The sequence below is a fragment of the Sminthopsis crassicaudata genome, chromosome 5 (genome assembly GCF_048593235.1).
Source record: "Sminthopsis crassicaudata isolate SCR6 chromosome 5, ASM4859323v1, whole genome shotgun sequence".
NCBI lineage: Eukaryota > Metazoa > Chordata > Mammalia > Dasyuromorphia > Dasyuridae > Sminthopsis > Sminthopsis crassicaudata.
In genome coordinates, this window is record NC_133621.1 from 148,158,277 (window position 1) to 148,173,620 (window position 15,344).

At 32.0% G+C, this 15,344-nt stretch overlaps 1 protein-coding gene across 5 annotated transcripts in view; it reads right to left on the reverse strand.

Moving 5' to 3' along the window:
- Positions 1–15,344, reverse strand: part of MAGI2 (membrane associated guanylate kinase, WW and PDZ domain containing 2) — a 1,692,369-nt gene that overhangs the window by 565,193 nt on the left and 1,111,832 nt on the right. For all 5 annotated transcript variants that reach the window (XM_074268482.1, XM_074268481.1, XM_074268480.1 and 2 more), the window contains exon 5: positions 11,501–11,711. In XM_074268482.1, coding sequence (XP_074124583.1) covers positions 11,501–11,711 — 211 coding nt within the window. The remainder of the gene's footprint in view (positions 1–11,500; positions 11,712–15,344) is intronic.

Here is a 15,344-nt window from a genome sequence, read left to right on the forward strand (position 1 = left end):
ATTAAGTAACTTGTCTACAGAGCATACTAATAGTATGAGTAAGAGACAAAATTCAATCATATCCTTTCCTAACTCCACGGCTAATCCACTAGTCCCTATATAATGCTGTTTCCAAAACTATTTCTATTAATTGAATCATTACTACTATTGATAGTTGATATTTATATAACATCTAATGGTTTTTAAAGAATATACATTATCTTATTTGACCATTTAATTTTCCCATTCAGAAAACTCTAGTGGTTCCCTACTTTTCTCTGCAGGATCAAATATAAAATTATCTGTTTAACATCATTCATAACCTGCCCCTTTACTAGTTTTCCAGTCTTCTTGAACTTTAATTACTTTCTCTGGTCTTTCTTTTTCTTCTACCCTCCATTCGTGTTGTGCATTCATTGCAATGATGTTTGACTCTTTGTGACCCCATCTTGGATTTTCTTGGCACAGATACTGGAATGGTTTGCTGTTTCCTTCTCCAGCTCATTTTAGAAATTATAAAAACTGAGGCAAAAAAAAGGCTAAGTGATATGAGGCTCCTAGATGTTCTTCAAATAAAACATTTCTCTCTTAACTCCAGGTATTTTTACTGGTTGCTTCTCATGCCTGGAATTCTCCCCATCCTCATCTTCACCTTCTTGGCTTTCCTAGCTTCCTTCAAATGTGAGTGACAGTCCCACCTACTTTCCCCCATCCATCTTAATATCAATATCTTTACTTCATTGATAATGTCTAATTTATTCTGTAACTTTCTTGTTTGAACATATGTTTCTGTTCCAGGCATTATCACTTATAAACTCTTTAGCTACTTTGTCAGTCCTTTCACATATCAATTTCCTGATTTTTAAAATAAAAGTGTGAGACACTATCAAAATGGCTAATATGACAAAAAAGAATGATAAATGTTGAAGAAGATGTAAAATTGGGACAATAATGCAAAGTTGGTGAAATTGTGAACTAAACCAATCATACTGGAGAATACTTTGGGACTCTGCCCAAAGGTCTATTAATTTGCAATCAAATTGTATAAATCCTTTGACCCAGGAATGCCACATCATTAATAGATTGTGTTAATTGTGTTAATAAACACATAAAGTAAATAGACATATGCACAAACATATTTATAAAGCTCTTTTTGTGGTAGCAAGAAATTAGAAATTGAAGTGATGCCCATAAATTGGAGAATGGCCTTGTGATATATTTTTGTGATAGAATACTATTGTATGATGAAAAATGATTTCCAGAATGTTTACAGAAAAACCTTTCAACTCCCTTTCCAGGTCTCAAATAATTGGTTTGCCAGATAACAAAAATTAGCTAAGGAAAAAAAAGAGCCTGCAGATCACAAGATGGAATAGATATACTAGGTTTGTTATGATAATTTGTTTTCATAGACAATAGTCACAGGGCTGCCACATCTGAACTTTATCACTTCATGGCCTATTTATACTTTGGAAGAAAGTAGAAGTGAGTGGTCTTATAGAAAATAAAGTAGAGAAGGAAAGGTGAGGCAGACCAATAAGCATGCAGAAAAAAAAAATCTATGCTAGAAGTGACACAATTTTAAAAGGTTTTAGAAATCCATTATTAGGATATTTCAACTTAAAGGGGAAGGAGGGCTTGACTTCCCAAAGAATAATAAAAACCAAAGACTAAACACACACACACACACACACACACACACACACACACACACACACACAGATCTATCATAAAGTATTTCAAGCTTTGTAGTCATACAAGGTATGTAGATTATAATTATGTAACCTACATATAGTTATAAAGGAAATTCAACCTTGACAGAGATTTTTAAAAAATATAGCCATGTTTTTTTTTTCTTTTGCTAATCTAATTGTTAGCTTCAAAAGTTTGCTTTTTATCTATTATTTAAGCTTGTATGGTGTTCACTGCCAGTTCGGGAGACTGTGGTAAACAAATAGGTTCTTATTGTCATTTTGTTCTCCACTAAGACAGGAGTAACAGTCTCTTTCAATGCACTAAATAAACCACTTTTAAACACAAAAGTAATTTAATAGAATCTTCAGAGCATGTCAATCTAAATTAAACCCAGGATGTCTTTCTTTTCAGATTCAGTATAAAGAATTCCAACTTTGAAATAGTTACATTTTACTTATCTGATTTACAAGCACTATATACCATAAGCAATATGGAAGCTTGTTTTTTTTTTTTTAATTTTTTGTTCATTTTAAAGAAAGGGCTTTTAAACTAACTTTTACAGACTACAATTTCAGTGATTATTTTGGAAGGTTACATTCTTTTGTGCATTTAGCAACTCAGTTATTTGAAGAATTTTACATAGCCATTTACTTATATTTCCTTTAGTAATGACATTTCTCCGTTAAGCATCCAATGTAAATAAAATAAACCTGTAGTGTTCATAATCACAGGAAACAATTCTAAATGTGGCATGTAATAAATATATGTTCACTTGTGTTAAGAATGAAAATTAACCTGGTTTTATTTTAAATTGTCCATTTTTAAAATTTTGAGTATTACAAACAGTGACTATTCAAGGGAGAGAGCTTGGTATTATAAGAAAGATATTCAGGAAGGAGGGCTCAAAAACCTTCTTGTACTTTTATTAAGTAATGTGACCTTGAATAAATTGTTTAACTGTCTTATTCTCAGGTAATCCTCTTATTTCTGATATGTAAAACAGAAGGGGAATAAACATTTATATAGTGTCAACTATGTACCAGATAGTGTATTACCTTATTTTATCCTTACAATAACCCTGTGAAGTAGGTGTTGTTATTTTCTTCATTTTGTAGTTAAAAAACTGAAGTAATCGTTTCTAAAATACATGGTGAATTGACTCAAATTTATAAGAATATAAGCCATTCTCAAATTGATAAATGGTCAAAGGATATGAACAGGCAACTTTCAGATGAAGAAAATTAAACCATTTCTAGTCATATGAAAAGGTGATCTAAATTATTATTAATCAGAGAAATGCAAATTAAGACAACTCTGAGATACTACTGCATACTTGTCAGATTGGCTAAAATGACAGGAAAAGATAATGATAAACTTTGGAGGGGACGTGGAAAAACTGGGACACTAAGACATTGTTGGTGGTTATTATGAGCTGATTCAACCATTCTAGAGAGCAATTTGGAACTATGCCCAAAGGACTATCAAAATACCTTTTAACCCAGCAGTGTTTCTACTGGGCTCATATCCTAAAAAGATCATAAAGGAGGGAAAGGGACTCACATGTGCAAAAACATTTATAGCAGCCCTTTTCATAGTGGCAAGAAACTGAAAACTGAATGGATGCCAATCAGTTGGAGAATGGCTGAATAAGTTATATTATATGAATATTATGGAATATTATTGATATATAACAAATGAGCAGCAGGATGATTTTGGAGAGGTCTGGAAAGACTTAAATGAACTGATGCTAAGTGAAATCAACAGAATCAGATCATTATACAATAGCAATTGTATAGCAATATTATACAATGATCAATTCTGATGGACTTGGCTCTTTCCAAGTATGAGATGATTGAGGCCAATTTCAATGATCTTAGGATGAAGAGAGCCATCTACATCCAGAGAGAAGACTGTGGGAACTGAGTGAGGATCACAACATAGTATTTTCATTCTTTTTGTTGTTTTCTTGCATTTTGCTTTCTTTCTCATTTTTTTCTTTTCTTTTTTTTATTATAAAAAAATTTTGACAGTATATATGCATGAGTAATTTTTTTATAACATTATCCCTTGTAATCATTTTTCCAAATTATCCCCTCCCTCCCTCCACTCCCTCCCCCCAATGACAGGTAATCCCATATATTTTACATGTGTTACAGTATAACCTAGATACAATATATGTATGTAAATCCAATTTTCTTGTTGCACATTAAGTATTAGCTTCCGAAGGTATAAGTAACCTGGGTAGATAGACAGTAGTGCTAACAATTTACATTCACTTCCCAGTGTTCATTCTCTGGGTGTAGTTGTTTCTGTCCATCATTGAGTTGGATCTTCTTTATGTTGAAGATATCCACTTCCATCAGAATACATCTTCATATAGCATTGAAGTGTACAGTGATCTTCTGGTTCTATTCATTTCACTCAGCATCAGTTGATGTAAGTCTTTCCAAACCTCTCTGTATTCGTCCTGCTGATCATTTCTTACAGAACAGTAATATTCCATAACCTTCATATACCATAATTTACCCAACCATTCTCCAATTGATGGACATCCATTCATCTTCCAGTTTCTAGCCACTACAAAAAGGGCTGCCACGAACATTTTGGCACATACAGGTCCCTTTCCCCTCTTTAGTATTTCTTTGGGATATAAGCCCAATAGCAGCAATGCTGGATCAAAGGGTATGCACAGTTTGATAACTTTTTGGACATAGTTCCAAATTGTTCTCCAGAATGGTTGGATTCTTTCACAACTCCACCAACAATGCATCAATGTCCCAGTTTTCCCACATCCCCTCCAACATTCATCATTATTTGTTCCTGTCATCTTAGCCAATCTGACAGGTGTGTAATGATATCTCAGAGTTGCCTTAATTTGCATTTCTCTGATCAGTAGTGATTTGGAACACTCTTTCATATGAGTGGAAATAGTTTCAATTTCATCATCTGAGAATTGTCTGTTCATATCCTTTGACCATTTTTCAATTGGAGAATGGTTTGATTTCTTATAAATTAGGGTCAGTTCTCTATATATTTTGGAAATGAGACCTTTATCAGAACCTTTAACTGTAAAAATATTTCCCAATTTGTTACTTCCCTTCTAATCTTGTTTGCATTAGTATTATTTGTACAGAAACTTATCTTCTATTTTGTGATCAATAATGATCTCTAGTTCTCCTCTGGTCATAAATTCCTTCCTCCTCCACAGGTCTGAGAGGTAGACTATCCTATGTTCCTCTAATCTATTTATGATCTCATTCTTTATGCCTAAATCATGGACCCATTTTGATCTTATCTTGGTATATGGTGTTAAGTGTGGATCCATATCTAATTTCTGCCATATTAATTTCCAGTTTTACCAACAGTTTTTTTTAAATAATGAATTTTTAGCCCTAATGTTGGTATCTTTGGGTTTGTCAAACACTAGATTGCTATAGATGTACCCTTTTTTGTCCTTTGTACCTAATCTGTTCCACTGATCGACTGGTCTATTTCTTAGCCAATACCAAATGGTTTTGGTGACTGCTGCTATATAATATAGCTTTAGATCAGGTACACTTAGACCACCTTCATCTGACTTTTTTTTTCATTAGTTCCCTTGCAATTCTCGACCTTTTATTCTTCCATATGAATTTTGTTGTTATTTTTTCTAGGTCATTAAAATAGTTTCTTGGGAGTCTGATTGGTATAGCACTAAATAAATAGATTAGTTTGGGGAGTATCATTTTTTACTTTTTGATCTGATTTTTTTTATGTAGCATGATATTTGTAGAAGTATGTATAGAGGAATTGAACTTTAACACTGTTGAAAATTATCCATATATATATTTTTCAAATTAAAAAAATATTTAAAAAAAAGAAACTGAGGCAAATAGAGATTAAGTGTCTTACCCAGACGAGACTAGGTAATTGAATTCAAGACTTTCTGACTCCAGGCCCAGTTTAAATAAATGTGAGCAATCATTGTAATTATTATTAAGTAGTAAATAAATGTGCAATGTAATTTTAGCAATACTTTATGCATGGGAATAACAGAATTAATATAAACAGATTACCTTGCTGCAAAAAAATGTCCCAATCCATTTTTTAAATCATGTAATCATGTAAACCATGTTAAGATACAGGGTGTTTAAAAAATCAGTGTAGTTTTAAATTATAAAAACTTTTATAGCTTAAATTAAGAAATTAACAAGCATTTATTAAGTATTTACTATGTCTCACCACCATGCTGAGAATCAGGAAGACAAATAAGAACAGGATAGTCTCTCCTTTTAAACTCTAAGCTGCTTTTAGAGTTTTGGAACATGCTACAGTATGTAGCATTCATTTCTTTTTAAGAATATGAACATGCAAAAAATATTTTTTAAGTATCACATATAAAAAGGGCAACAATTTGTGAGGCAGTAAGATATAATATGGAAGGGGGAAGAGGCAGAAAGTTACTTTGATTCAAAGTATGAGTGAATATTATTCATTTTGTTCATATCTTCAGCCTAGCAATTTCATAAGCATTCATTTAACTTGCTTTCTTTAGCTAAAGGATTCTCTAACAATCACCACACAATAGGTTTTCTAAATCCTTCCTAGTTCTTTTAATCTCTCACTCTTCCCTTTCACTTTTATTAAATAATCTCATATCATATATCAGGTAATTAAGAGATCTAATAATAAATAATGTTTTATGTCTCTTTAATTATTAAAACCAACTAAGAAACAAAACAAGCATACCTTTGTGCCACAAAAATCAATAAAGAGATATGGCAGTTTCTGGTTGAGGATAATACTATGCTGCTTACATCAAGTTTTGGAACCCTGCAGAGATACCTAGTGATATCCATAGTATCTTATGAGTGTTTGGCCTAATTGTCCACACAAGAAAAAATAAACAATGAAAAGTTCAGAATCCAATATATAGTTTAGATAGACAACCTACAGAGTTCATCCATGAGTAAATATATCTGAAATAGAAACTGCAAATGCTATTAGCCAATTAAGAAACATTTGTTAAGTACCTGTCATGTGCCAGACACTATGCTAAATGCTAAGGATACAAATATGGAAAACAAGATGGACACAAAGGCATGGGAGAAAAGTCAGGCAAAGAATATTCAAAGCCGTAGGGCCCAGTGAGAAATGAATATATTCTTATAGTGTCCTCAAGTGAACCTGGTCTTTTTCTGTTATCATTCACTAGGGGCAAGTCTGAAAGGAAGGGCATTGACTTTCTTACAAGGCAAGTTATTTTTCCTTCTGGATACATCGCATAGTTAGGGTTCATTCTCTCAGGGTAATTCTATAAGTTTAGAGGCCTAAAAATTACCCTGTGATAAGAAAATGGGATTCACTGGAACAGGAGGGAATGCCTTTCTCACAACCATAAAGTAATTTATTTTCTAACTAAGGTTCAGACCTTTAGAATAATCATAAAATTTTTACAGGTTGAAGACCTACATACATTATTTAGTGAAAGGTGGGATTTATTTGGTTTATGATCTTATCATTTAAAGAAAGGAGAGAGCTACCTTGAATATTTTGTTTTACATTTTCTGTGAGGTAAAAAAAAATGTTTTTCTTTATATGATATGCAATATGTTAATATTTTTATAGAAATTTTACTTCCATCTTTGTAGGCCCAAAGAAAAATAATATTTTCAAGTTCTAAGAGTAGAGTATCAGTGTTATCAATGTCACCAAGAGGTGCTTTGTGAGCAAATCCCCAAGATCACAGTCAATTTATATAAATTCAGAAACTATAGAGGCTAGTCCAATAGTTCAACATATATTTTTCTCTAGTAGCCAGCATGTTCTCAATGGAGGATTATTGGGCTCAGGACAGGTAACTTGTTTTTGTTTGGTCATTATCAGTTGTGTCCTATTCTTCATAACCTTATTTGGTGGAGTGTGATGGGATGGATTTTTTGGCAAAAATTCTGGAGCTGTTGTCCATTTTCTTCTCTAGGTCATTGTATACATGAGGAATTGATGCAAACAGAGTTAAATGACTTGATGAGGATCACACAGTTAATAAGAGTTTTGAACACAGGCTTATACTTTAAACCTGGTACTCTATTCAATATGCCATCCAGTTGCCCAATTTAACTTCATACTATTTACAATAATGCTTGTGTCTTGGACTTTAGGGTTGCTTTAAAGAATTATCTTTTCAATTCAGGGAAGTTTTTTTTAAAGAAAAAACAAGTTTTTATTTTATACTAAACTAGAAATTTTTTTCAAAGTTGACATGCTTGCTGATCCTTATCAAATATCTCTTTCTATCCAATTTTTACATTACTGTTTACTTATTGTGATTCAAGCAACCACCCTGTCATTGCCTGAAAGGTTACATCTTAAAATCATGTATCAAACATATCAGAGGCCAAAGGCCATCTCCTCATTTAACAGATGAGGAAAACGAAGTCCCAGGGAGTTGGAGTGACTTGTTCCTATGCAGGTGATGAGAAAATGTCAGAAACAGTATTCTGAATCCAGAATTTCTGAATCAGATCCATTGTGTTTTTCATTATACCCTGCTGTCCTGAGTTACTGGATAGAAAATGTGGGGTTCATAGCTTTAATAAATCTGTCAGAGAATTTGATAATGGAACTTAGAATAAAAGATAGCCTTTAACAAGATCTGTTGTAAAAAAAAAAAAAAAAAAAAAAAAAAAAAAAAACAAGGTCAGATTTTTCATTTGTGAGCTAGCTTCTAAATTTGATACAATTATTTTTCTATGATGTTACACTACTTTAGTATAATGTAATAGAAGCTGGCTATCCTCAATTACCTTTTCTGCTTATGGCAAATTTAACTCCTCTGAATCTCAGTTTCCTAGTTAATCAAATGAGAAGGTTGGATTAGGTAATGTCTAAGATCACTCCCAGGTCTAACTTTTCTTTACTTCTATTACATTTAGCCTACAATGCTCTACTCTAGGGCTTATTATTGATTCATTAGGACAAATTAAGTAATTAAGTAATGGGTTTCCTGAAGAAGGATGCACATGTGTGTGGGCCATGTAAATTTAATCATGTAATTAATTATATTCAACTTCAATTATAATCACTAATTGATCCAGGAATGATAGCTTGCAATAGTCAGTATATTAGATTGGCATGGTTTTACTAGTTTAAGGGTTTTGACAAATTATATATATATATATATTAGCTGGGTTATATTTGGTCCATGAAACCCATGTTAGATCCTGAGGCCATTTAAGAATTTATTGCCAGAATCATGCTTTTGAAATTGTTTAAGGAAGAGACAGTAATTTATCTTTTCTAGATAACTAATAAGTGCAAACTTATCCATTATGCATGTGGATAATAGTTGAAAATAATATAAGAACATGTTGTTTCTCTAAAATTTGCTATCAGATTATAGTCAAATAAAACAATAAGCATTTATTAAACACTTACTATGGAGGAGGCCCAGTGTTATAGTACCCAGGCTCTAAGGATGACAGTAATGATGATCATGATGATGAGGAAAAGAATAATAATGGTAATAATATTTATATATTCCTTTAAATTTTGCAAATTATATTACAAATATTATCTAATTTTATCCTCACCACAATCTTGGGGAAGTACATAATATTATCCCAATTTTACAGATGAGAAAAATAAAGCATACAAAGGATAAATACACACAGCGCCTAAGTGTCTCAGATTGAATTTTGAACGCAAGACTTCCTGATTTCAGGTACAGTTCTTTAGCCACTGTGCAATCTGAGCTTTAAGAACAAATATAATAAATGGAAAAATCTCCACTTGCAACCTGACAAACACAAACTATGTACAAAATAATTTAATTTCAAGGATTAAATATAAGCATTTTATACAATTTTAACATTAAAACTGAATTCTCTCTATGAAAATATATTGGGAAATTTTTATTTTTCTGAGGAATCATGCTTTTTCATATTATTCATTTTGTTAGTGATAAACACTATAGCTTAAACATTTTTCCTTTTCCAAGGTTTGTGTATTCTGCTGATTACAATACTTTGTTTTCACATATGGCATTTATATTTTTTCTTTATCTTTATATGCTACACCATCCATGTTTTTACCTATTTGTAAAGACATATTAGAAATCTACATTTCCCTCAAGTATTTTGGTAAAAAAAATATGAACTGGGAATTTTAAATTCTGAGTAAAGAGTAAAAGAGAATTTGATATTTAAATTCATGAATAATTCAAAAATTTGGAGGCAAAAAAAAAATGAAGATAATGGATAGGATAATCATTCCCTGGAAGAAATGTTAGGAAAATGTTAGGAACAATGGTAAAGATCCTAGAAAATAAAAGACATGGGTTCAAGCCTTGTTTCTAAAGCAGAGTAGTATGAATGTGGGTGTGTCATTTAACTTCTCAGCCCTCTAAACAACTTTCTAAAACCACAAATTGCAGATGGGCCACAATCTGCATTAAAATAAGTTTCCTTACATTTGCTCTAACTCTGAAATCACCGGTCCAGTTCAAAAAATGCCAATAACTGCTTAGATTTTTATACTGTTTTAGAATTACAAAATATTTTATAGATATGGCCTCATTCAGTCTTCCACATATTTCTATTTTGTAGTCAGATATAATCTTCATTTGACAGATGAAGATTCTGAGGTCCAGATTAGTTAAGAAGCTTGCCTGATGTCACTTATTCAATATATGGTAAAGTGCAAGTCTCTAGACAAAGTATAGCTTTTTTATTTCTTCTTTATCAAGCTACATGATTAATATTTTTAATTATTTTAATAAATCAGGCTATTATTATAGATTTTGATATGAAATAAATGGAAAGAAATAAAGTAAAGGGTAAAAGGGAGCTTGAGGAAAAACAAAATATTTTCTTAGTGCCTCATCATTGGACCAAAATTATTTTTCTTTTGGCTGGTAATCATTTTGTATGCATTTGTCTGAAACATAAGACCTTATCAGAATCATAGAATCACAAAATTTGATATTTGAAAAGTTACCTTTATATCTGCTACACTGGATTAAATCTACTCCAGTATAAACACAAAAGAAATACCCACATAAAATATCCAACAAATGATTATCTGTATTTTAGAGACAAAGTCGCTCAGTAGCTATTTCTGGTAATCTCATTTTTCATCAAGAAATGGTGTTGAGTCTATGCATTTGAGAAGTGCTGAGAAACATTTTAGAAATGACACATCTAGTGACAAACAAGCAAATTATCTTTGAGCTGGCATCGGTTCATAATCACCTTCATTCTATTCCCCTATTTTTCAAGAACCTAAAGAAAAAATATACTTTCAGTATGTCTAAGGAAAACAGGACATCACAAACTGATCATGTGGAATTAACTCACATTTTGATAATACTTTACATTTAAAAAGTATGTGGCGAAAACATTATCCTCATTTTACAATTGAATCTGATGCTTAGATAAATCAAATGACTTATCCAGCGTCACATGGCTAGAAAGTAGCTAAGGAAGATTGTTCATTCAAATAATCTGGAAAAAAAAACTGTTGTTATTTGCCTTTCATTATTTTGGATTATTTTAGTAGAAATTTTTATGGTATTTATCATCTCTCTTAATGAGCTTCCACAGTTTATTACCCTTTAAAAAAAAGTTTTTAAAATGATTCTTGATGAAACTATCTACGTTCCCCATTTACTTTTTTACCCTTTTTTAGCATCCTTTACCACACTAGAGCCCTGTCACATAACCCATAGGCATGAAACCCATAAAGTTAATGGAATTAAAGTTGCTTTCCACAACACTGTAATTGGTTACTATCATCTACTGTCATGCTCCTTTGAAGGTAAAATTGAAAACAAATATAAAAGACTCACTCAATAAAGTAGACTTCCCCCTTTTCTGTGTAGGCCATCTCCCAATTATCAGGTAATGGGCCCAATTCATCATTCTCTTCAGGCTTAGTCTGCTTCACTATATCCATATCCTCCTTTGGTTCCTCGGGCTGACTGTACACTGGTGCAGGATAAGGCTGGGAGGGCATCTCACCTGAGACACCTGTACTTTTGTCTTCATGCTCACTTGATTCTAGGAGAGAACATAAATAATAAAAGAGTTTAGTTTGTTCCCAAATACATGTGTAGTTTATATTCTGAGTAACATTTTGGAAATAAATCTAAGGAGAGACAAGCAAATCACCTTTTGGCCTAAACTCACTGATTTAGTCTTCTCTCTCTTCTCTCTACATCTAAGGAAAACAAAATAAAAGAAGAAATATCCCTAGTCTATTTATAATGAAGGAAAAAAAAGATTCTGTAGAATAAAAATAAAATCTGTGCCACAATCATAAACATTTTTGCTTCTTTCTATTCTGTCACTCTAAATCAGTGCTCCACTGATAACTTACAGTATCATTTTGTTCTTCTTTTCCTCTCTCTTTTTTCCGCCCACTTTTTCATTTTTCAGTTTCTTTTGCTACTTGTTCTTTTATCCCTTCCCTAATTTCATCCCTATTAATAAATCAACTACAATTGCCTGGTAATTCAATGGTAATTTGTTAACACATGCAACCTGCTGGTGGCACTCAGAGAATATAGTTTTACCAATGCGGAGCTGGAAGGTTTCACAATGGTCAACTAGTCTCACTCAGTGATTTTATTAGATGAAAAAAATGAAATCAGGTTAAGTCAATTTCTGTAAGTCACACAACTAATAAGTATCAAGACTTGACATTTGAATATATGTCCTCTGGTTATAAAACCAGAGTTGTTTTTTTTTTTTTTTAATGAAATATATGAAAGACAGCAAGACACAGTAGAGAGATAACAAGCTTGGAATCATTAAAAATCTCTTGTTCAGATGCATCCTCTGCAATATACAATTTAACTGATGTTTGCTAAGTTATTTTGCCTCTATCTGAACTACATAACTCTCTAAGACTTCAAGTTGTCAGTATCAAATAGAGGAGTTTCTTTCCAAAGGGCTCTAAATCAATGGAATCACAAAACTAGATCCAAAAAAGAAAGACAAAATTTTAATGTGAGTTTACTATATTCCAACTGTCTAGAAGACACAAAAAAACACAAAGTATATAAGAACAAAAGCTTTTTTTAAGTGTATTTTTCAATGATTTCTCCTTAGGCTTATGAAAATACATGGCTTGCTAAGAAAATGCTCTTCCCTAAGGTTTTTATGTTCTTTCCCTGCAAGGTATCAAATCCTTTAGGATATGTTTATAATATACAGCAAAAGATCACTCTCTCATGCTATGGTAAAATTTATTCTCATCCCCCAATAAAAACCAATTCTTAACTCTAGGAGATAATTATGAACCACTAAACAGAATTTCCAGTCCCTCTAATTTTGTCTGCTGAATTTTGGATTTCCTTTATAGGCTAATTGTACAGTATTTCAAAGTCCAATTCTTTTTGTACAGCAAAACAACTGTTTGGTCATGTATACATATATTGTATTTAATTTATACTCTAGCATATTTGACATGTATTGGTCAACCTGCCATCTGAGCAGAGAGGGAGGGGGAAAAATTAGAACAAGGGGTTTGGCAATTGTCAATGTTGTAAAATTACCCATGCATATATCTGGTAAATAAAAATTATTAAATTAAAAAGAAAAGAAAAGAAAAAAAAACAATTCTTTAGTCTTCCATTATTACCTGGGCATTTGAGACAAACAATATTTGTTGAAATTACATAAAGATATAGCATCAAATATTATCTTTTAGTTGCTCATATAATTTTTCCCACCTATCAGACACTCATCCAGGATGTTGACAGAAGTTTTCCAGAAGAAAAGATGTTAACTTTGGTCAGGCTAATTTTTTCCTCATTAAAAAAAAAAAGACATGAAAAGAGTGAAATGTGATGCTAAGTTATCACATCCCCTAGTTGGCTGTGCATAAACCTTCCAGCTTACCAAATGTAAGGAAGAAAAGTAGAGGGATCCACTGTCTGGATGCTGGTCCATTGTTCATAGAATAAGGACTTGAAAAAAATCAGTCTTTTGAAAATTTATTATGTTTATTTTTATTAGTGCATCTGAGACCTACTGATGGCTAGACCAAGTTTTCTTATTTGATAGCTACTCCACAGGGGTGACCTTTTCATTCATTCATTCAATCATTCATTCATTCATGCTTGCTTTCTTTAAATAAATTATAATCTCCTGCTATAAATACAAGCACTGTATCTTGACATTCTGAAGAGAGAACTAAAGGAGAGTTATTTTTTTTTTAAACAATGGGATATTAGTGTGCTATAATACTTAAGTATTAAACAGACTTCTAGTTTTATGAAAGAGGCAGCTAGGTGGTGCTGTATACAAAGAACTGTCCTTGAAGTGAGAAAAATTGGAGATCAAATCCAGACTTAGGAACTTATTAGCTGGCTAACCCTGGACAAATCTTTGAATCTCTGCTAATCTTAGTTTTATCATTTGTAAAATTAGGATAATAAAAGTAGCTATCTCCCATGATTGTTGTAAGAATAAAGTGAGACATTCATAAAGCATTTTGCACATCTTAAAACACCACATAAATGTTGCGATTTTTTTTTATCATTTTGTGCTTTTTCTTACCTAGTTTTGATACAATGATTTTTAATATTAAATAAATTCTCTCAGGCTGAATATTCCTCTAGTGTTCATTTTCTATTCATAAATGGGTATTGTATTCTTCTTAATAATTTTATACTCACATACAATATCCATATACATAGGTATTAAATAATATTCCTTCAATCATGCTTACCATCCTCTTTATCTTCATATTTCTAGGTAATTTATACTCACTGTATATTAACTCAACATTGCCTCATTCTTCAATCTCCTACAATAAGGTTTTATCCTGCTCTATCTACAGAAATTACATTTTCCAAGGTTGTCAATTGTCACCAACTGTCAAATCTAATACTTTTCAGCCCTAAGAAAGCTTGACTCTTTGAATAATTTACAAGTTATTCCTCTTTGATTCTCTCTTATCTAATATAATAAATTTGTTTTTAATAAGACTATCTCTATTGTGATTCATCTTCAAGAGATCATCAAGGAAAACTGCTCCAATATTCTAGAAACAGAGGGTTAGGGTTAGGGTTAGGGTTAATTATACTAATTAAGAATCTATCCATCATGTTTGGAAGGAAAACCCCAAGGCATATTGTTGCAAAACTCCAGAACTACAATGCCAAGGCAAAAATGCTGCAAGCTGTCAGATAAAAATATTTCAAATATCAAGGAGAAACAGTTAGGATTATCCAGGATCTGGAAGCTTCTATAATAAAGGACCAGAGGGCCTGGAATACCATATCCTGAAAGGAAAAGGACCTGGGGTTATGACCAAGAATTAATTACCTAGCAAGATTGAGTATCATCTTTGGGGGGAAGAAATGGAATTTAATGAAGTAAAAGACTTTTAATCATTTCTGTTGAAAAAAACCAGAACTAAACAGAAAATTTAATCTACAAACACAGGACTCAAGAGAAACATAGAAAGGTAAATGAGGGAAATATATATATATATATATATATATATATATATATATATATATATATATATGTGTGTGTGTGTGTGTGTGTGTGTGTGTGTGTGTGTGTGTGTGTGTATGTGTGTGTGTATATACATATATAGGGATAAATTAGATCACATGATGAGTGAAAAACATTACAATTGAGGGAAAGAAGGCAGGGGGATAAGCATTATCTGAAGCT